The sequence below is a fragment of the Eurypyga helias genome, unplaced genomic scaffold, assembly GCF_000690775.1.
Source record: "Eurypyga helias isolate BGI_N326 unplaced genomic scaffold, ASM69077v1 scaffold26892, whole genome shotgun sequence".
NCBI classification, from domain to species: domain Eukaryota; kingdom Metazoa; phylum Chordata; class Aves; order Eurypygiformes; family Eurypygidae; genus Eurypyga; species Eurypyga helias.
Window position 1 is genome coordinate 13,250 of NW_010238377.1, and position 18,979 is coordinate 32,228.

Sequence of the window (18,979 nt, forward strand, 5' to 3'; positions counted from 1 at the left end):
ATCTTTCAAAATAGTTTCCTTCCAGAGTCCAAATGTGGGCTGCACCTGAGCTTGGCCTTAGGAAAAAGTCAGTCTTTGCCAGAGAGTAAGAGGCGTGGGATTGAAGTTGGTATTTTGCTCAGTGTTTATCCAGGGGTGCAGGGGATTCGCAAAACATTCTCTTGATAGGTGGAACAGAGCAAGAAAGTTGTTGACGAAGTGTCGCGCTGGGGCGTAATTAGAAATGGGAGAGGTCGTCTGCATTGGACTAGATTTCTTACTGCCCAACCCCTCATTCTAGTGTTTGCAGGTTTTGGGAACTCCTTTTATCACAGGCTTTCCTCTTCACTGGTCCCTGAAAGGGAGGCTGAGTCCTGTGTATCAGAAAAGGGCAGGAAAATATATTCATTTACAAGTTATTAAATAAATAAACACCCCTGCGGAGGCATCTGTTTTTCTGGGTGTAGAGTTACTTACGCTGGGTAGGGCTAAGGATTTCCTGGCTTGCTTTATGCAGGGTTGCAGAAACGAGGCTTTTGCACTTGGCTTTGCGGGTCTGCTCTTGCGGTTCCATTGAACAAAGCCCCCGCAAATTCCCTGGGTTATGAAATATTTCCTCTCCGTCGGGTCCCAGACAGGAGATGGCATCTGCAGAGCCAGAAAAGGAAACCCTTGCCTTATAGAGAGCGCTCTCGGTGTGACACAATGGCTGATATAAAGTGTCGGGGGAGCTGAGCCAAGGGCAAAGGAACAAAGGAAGATCGAGATTTGTTGGCCGTCTCGGACGAAAGCAAAGCGGGAAGTGTCTAGGGGATGGATAAATTTAAGGCTGCGCTTGTCCTGGCTGGGGTAGGGGATGCTCTCGGTTATCGCAATTTTTCCCGAGAAAACAATGCTTTAGGTGCAAAAATCCAGCAGGAGCTGAAGGAAATTGGGGGGCTGGAGAACCTGGTGCTCTCTCCCGACAAGTGGCCAGTAAGTGACAACACGCTCATGCACATGGCTACAGCAGAGGCTGTCATCACAGGTAGGTACCACCGGACTCGCGGACGCACGTTGGGAAGGAACAAAACTGTCGAGCTGCTGCATTTCTTACAATAAGCTGGAGCGCCAGGGAAGTCACGAGAAAGCCTGTCAGAAATGCCGCTAGCGTGCCTTAGCTTGCCTCCTCCGTGGGCATAACCTTGCCACCATCACACCGACTGGGGAGTTTTGATTTCTTGAGTGTGGAGAGGCTCTCCCTGTATGTTCCCTAGGTTTATACAGTTGGTTAGAGCTTAAAGACTAACATATGGCATGTCCAGCATGACAAAAATAATTGCTGAGTAGATTATCTGTACGCTGGCATACATTGGGAAATCATACAGCCACTAGAAATTCTTCTGTAAAAGATAAGAGCTCTTCTAAGCGCATTCTTAACATGTTTGTGTTGGAGTAGAGTCAGCTTAATACCTCCTTCAGCCTAAAATCACTAACCAGGTCTCCTCTTTGCTGCCCCTCGGGCAAAGGGTTGTGCCTGCAAGGCCAGAAAAAGGAACAATATTTGCTTGACAAACATTGGACTTGATCATCTTAATGGTCATGTCCAACCTAAAAGATTCTGTGTGGAGAGCTCTGTGTCTTTAGTCCAAAAATATTCTAACATACTGTGTTTTTAATGAAGTCTGTCAGTATAGTGCATTGTCTTCTAAAATCACAATAGTTTGCGAGAGATCATTCGGGTTTTCTTAATAGATTTGGGGTTTCTTAATAGTCTTGCATAAGATGCAACCGTATTTGTATCGACACCCTACGCATCGAAGCTGAGTTTTCCGAGACTGTCAGGATCGTCATCTAAAGTACACCAGAAGATGGTGACCATTCAACAATATTTTGCCTCTTCAGAATGAATCCAGTTTTTTAATCCATGTAAAAACGGTCCTGATTTTTCTTAAAATGCATAATGCTGGCTAACTCACAGTAGCTGAACCTCATAACGTAGCTAAGTATCCTTCACATCAATGAAATTTTGCTTGTGTTTCTGTTTCACCACTTTATCTGCCTGCTCCCAGTCTGCTCTAAATTTAGGACGTACGGATCAGTTGAAGAGGGTGCTGGACACTTCATGCTTGGCTATTAGCTAACCAAGGGCTTAAGGGGTAGCTAATACACTAAAGATAAGGGCAAGATGTCAGCCTATGAAGAGAAAAGATGACTAACATATTTCTGAATATAGGCTATGATTGAATATGTATCATATGTTTCTTGCTTATTGAACTCTCCAAATCCATAACTTCTGTGTAATCAAGCCAGTTAGACTGACAGTAAAATAATAAATCTTATTTCTTAAATATAGCAGGGATACTCTGGCTCTAAAGAAAAATAGTCTCAGCTATGCTATCAGCTATGTTTAGCCTACACTCTCATGTCTTTGGCCTGACCAGACAAGCTTTATAAAAAGGTGCTTTTATAGGCTGGTGAGAAAGCAACAAGCTGGTGTGTGGAATTTTAGTAAGAAATCTTCATTTCATAGTAATGTCGGTGAATGAGGGGAAGTGAGTCTTTCTCTCTGCTTCCCACAAGGGAAACAGAACCAGTTCTGCCCACAGCAGTGTCCGCTCCTGGCAAGAGGAAAACAGAAAAGCCACTGGGCTCACTCATGGCCTGCATGCCAAATCACCCAGGTCAATGGGGTGAGGCTAGAGACAGTGAACGTGGGTCCATGGGGCTGACGGCAGCTGCCACCGGCCCTGGGGACCTGCCTCCCTTGTGCGACAGGGAGCCCTCGCTACCGCGGGGCTGAGATTCCAAAGAATATATTGGGTGTCTAGAACATTACCAGCCAAAAGAAAAATAGAAAACACATTAAAAAGGTGTGAATAAGCAATAAAAATATTCCTGTCCCTCACTGCCCCAATCCCCACATGTCCCGTTCACCTGGCTGGCCGCTGCCGGGTGCAGACAGCATCCCCTGGGTGCATCCCTCCGGGTACATGCGGGATGCTTGCAGGCTGGGTCGGACGTGCCCGGGGCTTGGGCTCGCTGTTAAGTCCCATCGCTGGGCCACTGCTCCTGGGGGAGCTCCCAGCCTGAGGCTGCGGCAGCAGCCACGCAAGAGAGGGAGGTCTGCACTGAGGGCGAGGGCAGTTCCCGTCCGGAAAAGGGAAAGCCTTTTCCTCCCTGACTTGGACGCAGGTTTAAAAAAATAAGTGTTCATTTCTAACGAAGGAGCTCATCATATTGACTTGGCGGCGGAGACGACAGCCTGGCTCCAGGTGTGGGAACCACGGTGGGCTCGGACAGCCCGGAGCTGCTGGACCACAGGGACTCTGGCTCTGGAGACGAGGCTTCTGCAGAAGCTGCCGGGCGGTAAATCCTGCTCCTGGCTCCCATCTGGATAAACTGGCACCTGATTCCTAAATCTGGAAAGAGTCGGCAGCTTGAAAGTATCTTGTTCCTCTAGGATTGTATGTGGGATGGCCGGTGTAATGGTTAGGGTATTTTTTTAATGTGAAAGGAAAGGAATCTTGGTTTCACCCTGCATCTTCTTTACTCACCTGTCTGCCTAACCTGTACTTTTGAGTGGTGCTGGTTTACAGGGCTCCAAATTTTCGCTAAAACTAAACCACTCCTGTGGATTTCAAAAAAACACCAATCTTCAACAAAATGAAGATATTTTTAGAGCTTCCCCTGCTGCGTCATTCGACCTGTGAGTCAAGTATTAAACAGGGTTTCTCAAAGTACATAGAAAAGATATAAACGGACAAATCCCGACCGCCTCCTCAGTTCCCACTGATTACACAACATTAGATGTCAGTAGGAGCTTTTTCTTGGCAAGAGCCGAGGGCAGTGCTCTTCAAACCTGAGAACATGCAGCAGCAGCCGAGAGAAGCCGCTACACTGAAGAAACGGTGTATCTTTAACAGGGAAAACTTCCTCCTTAGGGAAGCCTGTAGGCCTTGGTAAAACTAATCAATAAACAGGTACTGCCAGTGAACTTATTCCAAGAAGAAATTATCTGCTGGAAATAGTACAGGCTGTAGGAATTTACTACTCTTACTAATGTTTATAATCATTTTTATAAAAACTCATTGTTCTGGTTACTGTGTTCTCGTGAGACAGAGGGATCCCTGCATGGAAGATGCACAGATTTTAGACAAAATGAATATAAAATACAGGTTAAAAAAATAAGGACACTAATTTGCTTTTGTGTTTAATCACACACACCTCTAAAATAATTCAGTGTTAATTTAAAAAAAAAAAATGGGCTTTCGTTGTTAAATTGGGTTCGTGGCTGCGAGTGATGGCGACGGCACGGGCTGAGCCAGGCACAGCTGGGTCCCCGCGGCAGCAACGCACTCACAGTTAGACACCTCTCTAAATACTTCACACTGCAGAGCCTAAATAAAGCCCCTGAGCAGCTACTGTTGATGAACAGAATGCCTTCGTCTTTCTGATTAAAGGAATTAAAAGTGGTAAAGGAAAGCAGGAAAAGATGAGAACACAGGGACGAGGCTGTTCTCCCTCCAGCCCGTTCTCACGGTGTGTCAAAAGGTGCTGCCGGTGGCACCAGAAGCACGACTCGGTGTATTGGGAGTGGAAATAGGAACATTTCCTAGATGCTTAGTGAGCTTGCTTGTTTGTTTTCAGTGGTCTCTTGCTCTTCAGCCCTCACCTAGCAACCTCCTCTTCCCTCCTCCGAGCAGATTACTGGTGTTTGGAAGACCTGTACCGCGAGCTGGTAAAACGCTACGTGGATGCTATCGACAAGCTCTCGGGGAGGCGGCCAGACCCCGCTACCATCGAAGGCTGCAGGGAACTAAAACCAGACAACTACCTTCTTGCTTGGCACACGCCGTTCAATGAAAAGGGTACGGTACCGCTTTCCATTTATAGGTCCTGCCTTGAACAATGTGTGCTTTCAGCGTTTGTGGCTATGTAGAAATTGTTTCCTTTTCCCCGCTGACATCAAAGGTTACTACCCCCGAAACATATCCATGTTTGCCTGAGGATGGCAAGAGATCTGCCAGGAATTCCTTCTGTAGGGCACTATGTCCTCTCGTAAATGAACCCTTCCCTCTTTAACATCTATTTAAAGAGACTTTGTTCTTGGCTCTGTGCCTCTGGGTCCAGATCTTTGTCCTTGAGTTTAATGGTTATTTCAAGAAATATTTTCCGCCATTTTTTGTTCAAATGTTTGTAGTCTTGGATCTTTCCAGTGATGGCAGATCTGAAAGAAAAAGCCAAGCCTGCAAAATGCTCTATGCGCCCCTATGTTCACTGGAAGGAAAGCAGAGACTTTTCTCCAGGTGGATGCCCTGCTACCAACTATGACTGTTTTCCTGATGATCCCTAATGCTCTTAGCCCTGTTTCCCTACCCATGACCCGCTCTTTCTTTCTCTTTATGATCATTTCATTTTACGATTAATTAAATTTCTACGTCAAACTTCAAGTTAAATGACATGCATGCAGCTATGTGCACGCCCCTACCCGTGCTGTGCGATTAGTCTGGGAAGCCTGCAGAGACACCGCATCATCAGAGGAGGCGGAACTGGGCAGCCACAAGACGATGGCAGCTCACTCGGAGGCTGCGCTGTGTCGGTGTGATGCTCTGCCGCTGCGGTACGCATCGGCACCGCTCAACAGCACTGCATATTGATGCAACGTCGTGGCAGAGACCCAGTGGCATGATGCCACGGCTATTTCTGGGTCTCTGCAGTCGGTTTTCTCTGACACAAAAAGCATCCCTCACTCGGCCCCCGCTCCTCACAACAGCTGCTGGGAGGGAAAAGGATCCCCTCCCCATTTATTCTGCTCACCCTGCTATTAACCAGGCAGAGCTGAGAGAGTGCCCCTTTGGCTGTTGTCATATTTTTTCTGATTGGCAATTAGTAAAATTTGGTCAAAATAATTGTGGGAGCTGACGGTGGCCCTGAGCAGCTCTGGACACCTTCAGCAGTAGATCACTGCTGTTCCCCAGCCCATCACCCTGGTGGGGCCACATCTCTTATTTTAACCTTCCTGCTCCCCAGCTTTCCATGACGAACTATTTGTTCTTGGGATACTCTGGGTTAGCATGGTCTAAAATTAATTCCTGCCTTGAGACCTGGCAGCTAAAACGTTCCTTCTCCATCTGGTGTGACAAATACCATCTGAACATCTCAAAGAAGCCTTTTTTTCACCATGGGAGTGAAAGAATCAGTGACCTGATGTGGAGATGCTCAGCCTACTGTGTCACCTGACACTGCTGTGGGTGTAATTAACTTGTTAATTGAATTTTCACCAATTTATTCTCAAGGCAAAAACATTCCACAGGTGTTGAATGCCTAGCAGTCAGGTGGTGTCTTGGATGGGCTGCAACCAAAATGCTGGTTTCCTGTGGTCATTTTATCTAATCTCACTTCTAGCAAGAATTCATGTGCCAGCCTTCATGGACCAGGGAAACCCTAGCTTAGGTAATTTCGTATTGCTTATATGAAGCTCCTCTTCCCAAATTTATGTGGGTATAGTCAGCACACTGAGTTCTTAAATCAAACTGCCCTGTGTTGTCCCTGTGTGCCCTTTGCCACCTCACGTCATGCTCATTGCCACACTCATTGCAGAGGTACCCAGGTTATGTTAAAGGCTGGTGAGATTCCTGTGACCACCAGAAGACCTGCCCAGGGCTGTCTAACACCTCCCATTTTAAGGGCTTGTTTCCAATTTATGACATTGATAAGGTCAAGGCTGAAATTTTCACTGTTGTGTGTTTGCCTCTGTCTGTCTGTCAGCATCTGTTTAAAATTTTGATGCAGATGAGTCCAGGGACAGGAGATAAAGGGGCCAGGCACTAAGTTCCCACGCAGAATGTTCTGTATTCACAAAAGATACGTCTTCTTCAGGGCTTAGCAGCCATTGAGCTGATTTCTGTTATTCTACAGATGTAGAGTGAAGAAAAACACACTGAGGTATTGCATACTAAAAGAGGAGAATGTCGTGCATGAGTTAAAATGATGTAATAAGAAAATATCAATGCTGCTTTTGTAAAGAAAGTCACACCTCAGAAATCTGTTAGAAAGCTCCTGAAGTAGCCAAGAAACAGGAGGAAAAAGGAGGCATTGTGTAAAAGGTCTGTTAGGTTTTCCATAAGACACTCAACAAGGTCCCTCACCAAAGGCACTAAGGGATGAGGCACTAAGTTGCTACAGGATGATGGAAAGGTTCCCCTGAGGATAGACAACTGGTTAAGAGACGGTAAATAAAGAGCAGGAGGTTGCAGTCTGTCTTCTCCATAGAGAAGGAGGTAGCTGTGTTGGACCTCTGCTGTTCAACCTGTCCACAAACTGTCTGGAAATGCAAGTGGATGCTGGGTCAACAAAGTCAGAGATAAGATGTAGAGTTGTGGGAAATGCTCACAATGATGAATAACCATGTGGCATGGTAGCAGAACCAAATGCAATGCAGCTGAAGGAAAAGTTATACACAGGGGGCAGGAAATCCTGATTTATTATAAATAGTTGCAGTTTCTGATCCAGTTACTATTCAGGGAAGGGATCGTGGAGCTCTAGTAGTTCTCCAGGAAGGTCGCTTCAGTGCTCAGTATGAGACAGAAAGCAAATAGACTACCAGAAAAGACTGGGAAAGAAACAGAGAACAAAACACAAAACACATTTCACCACTGTATGAATCTATAGCTGCTGTTTCTTGTGTATAATCTGTTTTTTCCCTCCCCCCAAAGGGATGTAAGAGATCTAGAAATGATATGTGAAAGGATAGTTGGATTAGTTAAAAACTGCTTCCATAGGCTGTGGTGTCTGAGATGGTACGATAGAAAGCTGTAAAGTCATAGATAGCTTGGAGAACATGATTAAAGACAGAGAAAACTCACTGTCTCCTCCAGTACAGGAACAAGGGACTTCGAACGGAACTGGCAGGTCATGAGTTCAAACAAGTAAAAGGAAGGACTTCTTCCCATAACACCTAATTAAGCTGTACAACTATTTTCCAATGCCAATTTACAGATGCTACAGTTCATGTGAGTTCAAAAAGGAGCTGGGCAAATTCACCCAAGGGAAATCCTTCAAAGGGTTATTAAGCAGAAAGATGAGTATCCAGCTGCCTCCTGGATCAGGGAGACAGATTGTCAGCAGCTTAGTTAGTAGAAAGGGGTAGCATCATCATGCTTTTCTTTTACTCTTTTTTAAGTATCCTCTCCATCGGTCACTGTCAGACATGATAAGTGAGGTCAGCCTTTGGTCTGATGGTGGAGGACAGTCCTGATGTTCTTACATGTGTCTCACACTTGCTTGGGTTAGTCTCGCCATCCCTTACTTCACTGATTCAAATGGTAGGTTCTGAGACACGGGAGCTAAGAGCTGCTAATCACCCGAAGCCCTGTCTAGGCTGAAGGTTACTCCATGTGATGGAACTTTTTGTTACCAAGTTTGCTTGTCTAATTCTGCAGAAGGTTTTAATATCATTTCCTAGACTGGAGGCACACAATGAAGTTGCAAAGACAAGCTCCTTCAGACCAAGTCAGTTTACTGTAGTGCATCTTCCACTTTAGATATTCTGTTGTTTAATTAGCAGCTCTGTGTAGCACAACACCCTTCCCTCTTGGAAAACTAGCATGGATTGTGTCCTTTGGAGGAAGCAGGACTGCGTAGTGAAGACGACTCTCATCTGTTGCTCTATGGCAGCAGGTGGTTTAGTGAAGGGTTTGGTGTTTCAAGCAGAAGACATGTTTCTCCTAGTTAAGCTGACTGGTGCTCTGGAAGACTGTATTTCTTCCCTGACTCTTACTTGTGGTTTCTATCTGACCTGTGGGATAGGCAGACAGTTTTACCTGCTCCTGCCTTCTTGATAGCCAGGCACTACAGCTGCAGCATATGTGAGGTGCAGGAGCAAACACACCATTTGCAAGACAGATATTCAGTCTTTTCATCAGGAGCAGTGGCCAAAGGTGTTCTGGAGGGGGGGTCCTTTTGCTGTTATCAGGAAGACCAGCAAGATATGAGGAAGCAAGCTCTGAATTTGCAGGGAATAAAATAGTAATTTGCAAAGCCTTTCATATCACATTTATCAGGTGTGTGACCTTTTTTGGAAGAGTTATTGAGTGCAAAATTTGCACATTAGATTCTGAGGCGGAAGGGAAGAAATGTCTTCAGCTAACCTAATTAGATCAGCTAACGCGGGTGCTCACTCAGGAGAGCTGCTCCTCAGGCAGAAGAGGAGCTCTTCTCTCAAGAGAGAAATTCAGATCCTAAATTGGTCTGTATTGCACCTGGAGATGCCAATGGGTGGCTTATGTTAGTTTGTCTCAGGCTTTAACTTGGCTTGACATGAATCTTCCTGCCACCCCCACTACCACACTTTAGTCACACTCATGATCCTAGGACACCTGAGCTGGAGCTGCTTGGGATAATGCCAAATGGTGAGCAGTGCTCCAAGAGATCCCCTCTGCTCTGCACTCGCAGCAGGCAGAGCCCAGGGCAGCAGCCGAGGGCTCCTCTCAAGACAGGTGACTAAAAACCCTGACCCTGGCTCCTTGGCATCTACTGCTTCAATTCGCTCTGGCCCATGAACTGCTGCTACGCCATCACACTGGCTAATGAGCCTTCCTCCACGCTGCCTATCTGGGAAAGACAGGGAGACCGTGCTCCTAATGCAAGTCCCACAGATGCTAAAATTAGGTGGCATAAATATTCCCCTTATCTTCCAGGGACTAAGTAGAGAAATGCTGATTGCTTTCAGCTATACCCAAGGTCACTGGGAAGTGAGATTGAGCAAAGACAGTGCTGAAAAATGCCAAGTACTTTGAAAAATCAAACTCTGTCATCTCAGGATGGGTGTCTGCAATGAGTTAATGCTTTTTTGGGCATTGGCTCACAAGCTGCAAAGAGCAGATAATGACCTCACTGGTGCCTTGTGAAGATAAGCTCATTAAAACTTCTGTGGGATCCTGATATTACTGTGATAAGTACTACAGAGAAACTCATTAGTAAATTTAACTCTGCATTCAATGAATTGTTTAGAAGCTGAACACCTGGGATCATGCACTCAGTGATGAGGATAAAAGAAATTCTAAATTAGCTATTCAATAAATAAACTCCGTGCTGCACGAGGCAGAAATTCCCAAGACTGAGCTCAGTAAGTGCATGCTGTGGCATAACGGGTGTGCACGCAAGCAGTAATTTCAGGTTGCACGGGAAACCTCAGTTCTGACATTGCCTGACTTTGGAGGATTTGGCTCAGTAGCCTTTAGTTTCTTTTTGGACTCATTATTTTTGTACGTAGTAGAAACTATTTTGTGAACTCCCCATGGGGCTCTCTCTTAAATTGTAAGATTAACTGTGAAGTGTTTTAATTGTGTGCTTTCAGCATGGACACTACTAAAATAAGGGCATAGTGAAAGTGTATCTGTTTCTTAAACTTCTGTTTCGAGTGCTGGCATCTGGAGCAAGCAATACAGCGATGTCACCCAAGAATGAGTAAAGATGGCATGAGAGTTTGATTCAAACAAGTGCTGCGAACAAGAGAGAACGCTGCTTTCTAAACTCGCTATGCTCTTTGTAGCACTTGAGGGTATTGCAATACGCCTGTAAAACCTCAACGGCTGTGTAGGAGCAAAATTCCTTACAAGAAACTTTCAAAACTTGTAACTCGCTTTGCATGCTGATTTCCTATTCCCTGCGGAGTTCCCACACACGAGCTGAATTAATAACGTATATTTGTTTCGCATTCAACATATTTGTATATCATTAGTCTCCTCTGAAATGCTTGGCATTATCTTTTTCTCTAGGTTCTGGATTTGGAGCATCCACAAAAGCCATGTGTTTAGGGATGCGATACTGGAAGCCGGAAAGGCTGGAGTCACTCATTGAAGTGAGCATTGAATGTGGACGAATGACTCACAACCACCCTACAGGTAACGCCCGCTGAGGTATCGGTGCGCTGAAGCCCCTAAGGCTGCTTTTCACTTCTGCAGGGACTGACGTGTCTCCTGTGAATTCACCTGCTTCAACTGCTGCTGCTTTGCAGACTCTAAGGCCTTGGTTTGAATTTTGCTTGGTCAGTATATACACGTATATGTTACTTACATAAGCTTACACATTTGCTTTTCTACTGCACAAACAGCAACCTCAGGCATAGTTCTTCCCTCCTAAAATCCCAATAACTAAACACAACCCATCTTATCCAAAGCATATTCATGTCACTTGCCCTGATCAAATTTTAGGACTCATGTACATCTAGATGATTTGCTGTTATCATGCAAGTTTATGGTTCAGGGGATAATAACGTTTTTCTCTTGACTGGTTTTGTCTTATTCAATCACTGTAGGTAAAAGTAGAGAGCCAAAAAAATCTACCTTCACATATTTTAGGACACAATCTGAAACATTCTGTACACGAAACATAAATAAGTAGATTTAACATTGGTTTGCATATTCAGGTCTGTCATTCTGATAATTTTATGCTATGTAAGTGTGTATTCATTCTGTCTGCTTTAAACAGCAATAAATAAAACCATAATGAATGGTGAAATGCTCAACAAGCTCAGTGCTCTGAAGTAGTCAGAAAAGCGATCAGGATGGCATGAAATTAGAGGGAAAGGATTCAAAACAAAGCAAAAATATCATGAAGCAAGACAATACATAAAGTCCCTGGTGCACTTGCAGCAGTCAGACTCCTTGCAGTTCTGTGTGTCCCACCTCAGAAAGGACTTACTCGAACAAAGAAATGGCAGCGAGGAGCATCCAAGTCATCAAACACCTCCCATACAAGGAGAAATTAAATCCAGAAAGAGTTTTCAGCTGGGAGAAGAGACAAGTGGCATGGCAGGGAGGGGGGGAGGAGAAGGGTGGTAGGGTCACCATGGACCTCACTAACATCCTGAGAGATGCCAGGGAAATGTCAGTTGTGATCCTCATAACTCAAAGACAGGGAAAACCCAACTGACATGTCAGTCGGGACTGAAACAAACAGACAAAGGAAATACTTCCTGGTGTCATGCGTAGTTAAGCCACAGACCTCGCTGCTACAGGCAGCTGCAAAGTCCACAGATATGCCTGGGTTCAAAAGGGATCAGGCAAGCGGATGAGAAGGGCTATTGCTGTTAAAAGCAATCAAGCCGTGTAATTAAAATTGCCCCTAAGCCAGTCCAGAAGCTCTGGGGAGCAGAGAAGCTGAAGCAATTGGGCTCCCTCTGCACTGGCATTATTTGCAGAGCCAGAAACCTCGGCTGGGACTTGCTTTCTTCCCCACTGAGGGGCAGGAGGCTTTGTGAGGGCTGCTGGGAGCAGGGCAATAGCAGCAGCAGGTGGGAGCTACCTGGAGAGCAGGCAGGAAGAGACTGTCAGCCCCCTGAAAACCTTCTGGGTGTGTCACAGCCTCCACCACTCTCTTGCCCACCCGCTGCCCCCTGCTAGCCCTTCGCTTCACCCCCTAAACCCTCTACTGCCACCCTCATGTTGAATCTGACACTAAAGGATCTTCATGGTAGCTGGGTTAGATGCTGTCCATCCGAGTGAGACCCTGGGAACTGGCTCTACCTGGGTTTTTATTCTTTGTGAAAGCATCTATTGGATCCTGGGTTCAACATGCCTTTGGCCTGACCCAGTATTGCAGGTCTTATGGCAAAGAGAATTAGTAACCGTCTCATCTGGACTTGTAACCTCCTCAAATAATTTGGTTTTACCTTCAGCAAAACACACAAAGTTCATGCTTCCCCCTATGCATGAATGAACGCTTTTGGACCCACGCACCAAAAGAAGCACACGCATCAATACTTTGCTCACCTGGGGCTTGTTTAAATGACAGAGATGTTTTCTTAACCTTCTTTTGCGCTGGATTGTTTTTCTTGCCTTTGACAAAATGCCAAGAGCACAAGCAAATATGAGAAAGGAGCCTCTCTCTTTCTGATGTCATGGAAGTGTTGAGTGCCCATCAATAGAAAGTTCACCTGAAGTACATTCGGATCCGAAGTGGAAGACATAGCTTGGCAGGCAGACAGCATGCCTTACTTGGACGCTCGCTTTTTTCCTCTAAGGAGACAAGCCCATGTCCCCTTAGAGGAAAGCATCAGTCATGCAAGTAAGACATGGGCTTGTCCTCTTGGAGTAAAATGAGCCAGGAAAAGTGTTAGATCTAACAACCACAACCCTTGGGCTGGACGGCTCTATAAGCAAGGTGATACAGCTTGTAATCGAATCATTTTGCACAAGTCAATTATTCCATGTGGCTGCAATTAGAAGATTTTCAGTATCACATTAATGGATGATGTTTGGTTTTCACCCCTACCTCAATTTCTGTCATGTTACACTGCTGAGAACAGAAGCTCCTTTCTATGTAAAATAAGTTGTAAACCAACGGGCACCACGCATTAGCCAAGAACCTCAACATGCCATGAGCCAGGCTGCAAACAGGCGGAGACGGGTTACATGCATTCGTTAATCTATCCGGCAGCCATGAGGTATTCCACTAATGATTTTACGAAGGACATGACAAGGGTGGTAAGAACACGACCGCCTGTTGGTAATTGTTGTTGTCTATGGATTCCAGGTTTTCTAGGGTCCCTGTGCACAGCTCTCTTCGTGGCGTATGCAATACAAGGGAAACCCCTTGTGCAGTGGGGAAGAGAGATGATGAAGGTTGTGCCGATGGCTGAAGAATACTGCAAGAAGACCATCCGCCATATGGCAGGTAACATGTCTGAATCAAAGGAGTTGATTTCTTAAATCTGTGTTCAGCTAGAAAGACACTGGAGAAACATCACTCCCCAGTCTCTCCATTTTCCTCCTTTCTCCTTTCTCCACAGGCTGTCCTCCTCCTTTCTCTGCTCAGACTGTAAGCTCTTCACAGGTGGTGACACCTTCTACTGCCTGTTAGTTCCCTGGTATATTGGTGGCAAAAATACAAAAAAGAAATAGGAGTGATAATGCCCTACTGCATAGTTTTATTTTTAGGAAGTCTTCAAAGATCGCTGTGCAGGGGGGAGGCAGGAAATTATATTCAGCAGGTTATTAGGCAAACCGACTGCTGAGATATGAATTATTCATCTCCCTTCCATCAATTAGTGCAGTCCAATATTTTCCGTAAGAAAACTCACCGACATTCCTCATTTTGCCAGGAAAACTTCACCTGCAGATGCCTCCTGAGCAAGAGTTAGCTTTGACCACAAATTCAGATTCAACCTGTTGCTTTTCTGAACAAACATTTAAGATACAACCTGTTGTATCCTTGTTTTAAAACAACTCAGCGTAACACAACTACTGAACATGATATTGCTCCTTTACTAATGTATGTGATTCAGGGCAAAAGTATTTTAGCCCCCTCTTGCCAGGGAACGATGTGTTTGTAACGGTGAGACCTGCTGTGGACACACAAGTATCATTACATTAAAACACCAAGGAAAGAGGTTTTTCTGTTAATCTCCAGGGAAGACTCTTTACTCAAGAGCACTCAGATATTAAGATTTACACAGGAAGGAAAGCTGCCTCTTTAAAATCTGAAAGGAGCACCAGAAAACCTTTCTGAAAGACCCCTCATTTTCATCCGCGCCTCATTGCGCACCAGGATTTTTTTAGCCGAGACCTATGAGGAGCAGGTGCAGGATTAGTGTGAGTGAGCTCCTCTCTGAGTGGCTTTGCAGCAGGTCCCTGTCACTCCACCCAAGCAGGACCCCTCGGCGTGGAGGTATGCGTGTTGGACTCCTGAGGCACGGTCTCTGGCCAGTGCTTGTATTGTTGAGCTTCATCCTATTTTGGTAGCAAGAAAATCTCCTGCATTAGAGTTAAGCTCCTTGGCTGTTGAGATGCACTGCAAGGAAATCCTGCCAAACTGAGTCCTCCAGTTTTAGAAAACTCTTTTTTAGCTGCGTTATCCCCCATGGCTAAGAAACAGAGTGTTCAGTCTCAGAGGGCTTGACTCAACGCCCCTGCCAGATAGTCCCTTGGACCTGAACGCAGCCGTCGTCTCAGGCTGGGCTTGGGAGATGGGGCAGAGCCTCGCTGGGGCTGGCGGCATGGCATTTCTGACCATGCTACAGACTGTCCATGCAACCCAAATCTCCCTCAACTGCTTGACCCCTTCGTTTCCAAGCCTGTGCATTGGAATAATCACACTTCCTTGCTTGTTGAGGTGCTTCATAGAAAAACATTAATTTTTGAGGCATTTGTGTTTTATGGTCGGGGGTGAGGGAGGAAATAGGAAAAATAAACACAAAGAAAGAAACCCGTGAGGTCACCTGCTTTTCTAAAAGCAGTCTTGTAGCCAGCTGCTGGAGTGGGTGTTGGCAGTTTCTTCAACAACATGGTGCTGCATTTTTTTCCCTCAAAATGCTCACCTTGGCCTGATGGATGTGAGTGCATTTTCACTCTGTTTATCTCAACACCCCCCTTTTTTAAGGTTCTAATGAATGGTTTTCTTGTAATCAGACAAAACTTAGGGATGGACTCAGAAAAAGGATAGCTGGGCATTCCCAGGCATGTAGGTTCATCCCTGTCTGGGGCTGGGGAACTGGCAACCTTGTGAACATATCATGTCCTGCTGGGCAGCTTGGATTTTTTTTACGTGGAGTTGAACTTCTTTAAAGATCTTAATTGCCAAGGAGGGTCACCTGTATGGCCTTTTAGAAAAAGAAGCAAAATCAGCTATGTCCTTCAGAGAAATTGTTTGCTTGTGTGCGTGCTCCTCAGCCACTTGCAGCACGGAACTGAGTGACCAAGCAGGACAGGGCCAGGGGAAAAATGGCAATGCTCAATTTTATTTTAAACTGCCAGTTTGCTTAGGTGTACTTAGCCATCTGGTCCCTCTCATTGATTTCTAATTCATTACCCCATCAGTTTCCCGGGCAAGGTTTCAATCAGGCCTTAATTCTGCAGAGGTGCGTGTATGTGCTTAACAGGTCAGTGTGACTTATGTGCCTTTTTAAGACTTTATAAAAAGGTTGAACCAGAGCATTTTCTTAAAAATAAAATGAAATTCATATGATTGTTTACATGCACAATCATCAAATCATAGTATCATACAATCATAAAATCATTTAAGTTGGAAAAGACCTTTAACGTTATTGAGTGCAACCATTAACCCAGGACTGACAAGTCCGTCACTAATCCACATCCCTGAGCACCTCATCCACACTCTCTTAAATCCCTCCAGGAACAGTGACTCCACCACTTCCCTGGGCAGCCCGTTCCAGTGCCTGACAGCCCTTTCAGTGAAGAAATTGTGAAGGCTAATTTTTATGGGCACAGATAGCAGATGTGTGTGTTGTTTATCCCTTTTACTACATTTTATATGTATTACAATATATGCAAACAGAAATTTTGGCCTTTCTTATCTGCCTTTTCCTGCAAGATCACACAGAAATACTGTGAGAACAGAACACAAATACTGGAGAAGTTACGTAATTAAAAACTGATAACTGAGGTAGAAGGCAATTTGTATTTAGGTTGTGTGAGCATTTGTAGATATTCTTTAATCATAGTAAAGGAATAAAATAATTGGTATAGAATTGAGGGGTTTTCTCTCTTTTTTTTTTGGCTCTTATCTTTTCCTTGGAGTGTTCCTCAGCAAGTTCTCTAAAAATCCCTATCTTGATGTATCCTAATGTAATTTTAATAACATAAAAATATCACAAGCTTTTGAACATTTTCTTCTTTCACATCTTCTGTTTCCATTTAGTTTTTCCACACCATATTAAAATGCATATTTAGTACATGTGCCTACTTAATGTATGTTACTGTAAAATACCTCATTTTTTGGGTCAGTCAATACTATAATTTTCTTTAAACTTTATTAAAGTAGAACTGAAAATGTTGGCGAGATGAAATGCTACATCATTAATTTCTTTTGCATTCAGAATATCAGGAGCACTGGTTTTACTTTGAAGCCAAGTGGCAGTTTTATCTGGAGGAGAGAGAAATCAATGAGGAAAATCAGAATAAACCTGTATTTCCGGACAACTATGATGCAGAGGAGAGAGAAAAGGTAACTGCAACTTCAGAAAACGCTCGGGAAGGCTCTGAACCGAGGGGTATTTTATAACCTAGAGACACCCCAGTATTTTTCAACTGTTCCCAGTGCCAGAGCAGTCAGGACGTCAATTTTTTTTTTAAAGTTTCAAGAAAGAAAAAACAACTCCCACCCTTGGCTCAGGTATGTGTTACCATAAAAAAAAAGCAGCTGCCACTGGTCCTGGGTTGCTGCAAGGGGAGAAGACAGTGCAGAGAAGCACGCTAAGTGGTCAGATGCGCTGACGCCCAGAGCAGGTACAAAACATAAGCCATAGCTATTTGAGGGTGGAAAAGGCAAACGTCTCATCGGCTCTCATTAAAGCCTAAGGGAGCTGTGGCCCGAGCCTCTCAGAAATCCTACCGGGTACTAGAAGCTGGACTTGGTTATGGTCCTTTGAAGAGAAGACAGCCGTCCTAAGGAATCCTCTGACAACGCAAGCTGTGCCCAGGCTAGTTTTAGGTGTCTTGAGAGATGGTGTTTCACCACATCCCATGGGATAATATTTTATAACACACATGATCTTTTCTTTGCCTCAAGAGTTCTGGTTATATCTTCTGAACTCAAGAGAAATAATGTGTCTTCTTCCCTGGTGTTTACAGCTTTCTCGTATGTGCTGGCACCTCTCAAAGCTCTCCACTTAGCAGCTAAGGAATAAGTATGAGGTTCTTCTCACCTTTTCCCATAAATCAAGCCTTTTTTCCAGACTACTAAAGCACAGTTCTATTCTGAGAAGTCACTTTGTATATTTTTAGGTGCTCATCTACGCAGTGAAACTGCCAATGGAAGATAGATTGGCTGTGGATAATAAGAAATTGCTCACTTTAAACATAAAGAATAGATCTCCTTCCCCTTTTATTTTATTAATTCAATGCCTGAACTTGTTGCTAGTTTTTTGTTCCTTACGGTTATACTGGAGTCTTAGAGTTTTAGGAGAAATTAAACCCAATGGTATTTCTCCATGACCATTTCAAGCGAGAACTGCATGAATTCCTAATGCAGAAACAAAATTTACCTTAATTACACTCTTCATTACCCTATCCCAATGAGTTTGGCCTCTTGAGCTATTTATTTTGATGCTCAATAAAGGAAAATGTTGCTTGACCCTCAAACTTCACTACCAGCCAGAAATCATAGACAGACTGACAGAAGTCAAGAGACTTAATTTGCTTATAAGCCGAGTGTGTTAATAGCCATGGAAAGAATAAATGAGGAGAAGGTAACCAACCTGCCTGCCTTTTTCCCAGGAGTGATTTCCTTTTAACTCACTCCAAACTAACTGTCCACTTGTGTCTGGAGGTACAGCTGACTGCCTTTCTACAGGCAATTAATAAAGCACCAGTATCTGGCACCACTCTTGCCTACAGGTGGCTGTATGCATGTTCCTGATCAACCAGGTGCATAGTTCGGCAGGTACAGACGCAGGAAATGTGAAAGTGAAGCCCCCAAATGTGGTTTGGATTGATCTGAGTACATTGCAAAGGCAATTTACTGTTATAAAAAAAATTTGACACCCTGAAATGCTAAGCAGCAAAGACCACATTCTGTACGGGCAGCTTAAATTTGCAGATAATTAGAAACGTGGGAATAAAAGACAAATTACCTCTTCTTGCCTGTATAAATACAAGGTGGGCCAATGCAGGATAAAGAATTTTTCAGTGATAAACAGTTGGAACATGTTAGATACAGGGCAAATAGGCAGAAGCTGCACTGCACTCCGGACCAGCCTTGCTTCTGCCAACAAATCACTGCCCTTGCTTGCCTTCCTGGGCTGGACATGACACGTGGCAAAATGGGAGAGGAACCAAACCAAAGCCATCCAGGCCAACTCAGTTCTGAGGAGTTTGTCCCCTTAAGATGGAGTTGCCTAAACCAGCACTGTGAAAGGACCCAGAAAGGGAAACAAAACGGATGGAAAAGGAGCGCTAGCCAGCAGCGGGTCATCTCCTGGAAGGCAACGAAGTCAGAGGCAGCTGTAATTGCTGGCCGAGGAGGGGATGTGTGAATTACCTCCAGGGCTTGGCAGCAG

The 18,979-nt window shown here is 44.7% G+C and overlaps 1 protein-coding gene across 1 annotated transcript in view; it reads left to right on the top strand.

Moving 5' to 3' along the window:
• The first annotated feature begins 497 nt into the window (after window positions 1-497).
• The window catches only part of ADPRHL1 (ADP-ribosylhydrolase like 1), a 20,878-nt gene continuing 2,396 nt past the window's right edge, over window positions 498-18,979 (top strand). The window contains exons 1-5 of the mRNA XM_010147826.1: window positions 498-1,006; window positions 4,665-4,829; window positions 10,740-10,865; window positions 13,498-13,638; window positions 16,799-16,926. Of these exons, the coding sequence (XP_010146128.1) occupies window positions 793-1,006; window positions 4,665-4,829; window positions 10,740-10,865; window positions 13,498-13,638; window positions 16,799-16,926 (774 nt within the window). The 5' untranslated portion in view covers window positions 498-792. The remainder of the gene's footprint in view (window positions 1,007-4,664; window positions 4,830-10,739; window positions 10,866-13,497; window positions 13,639-16,798; window positions 16,927-18,979) is intronic.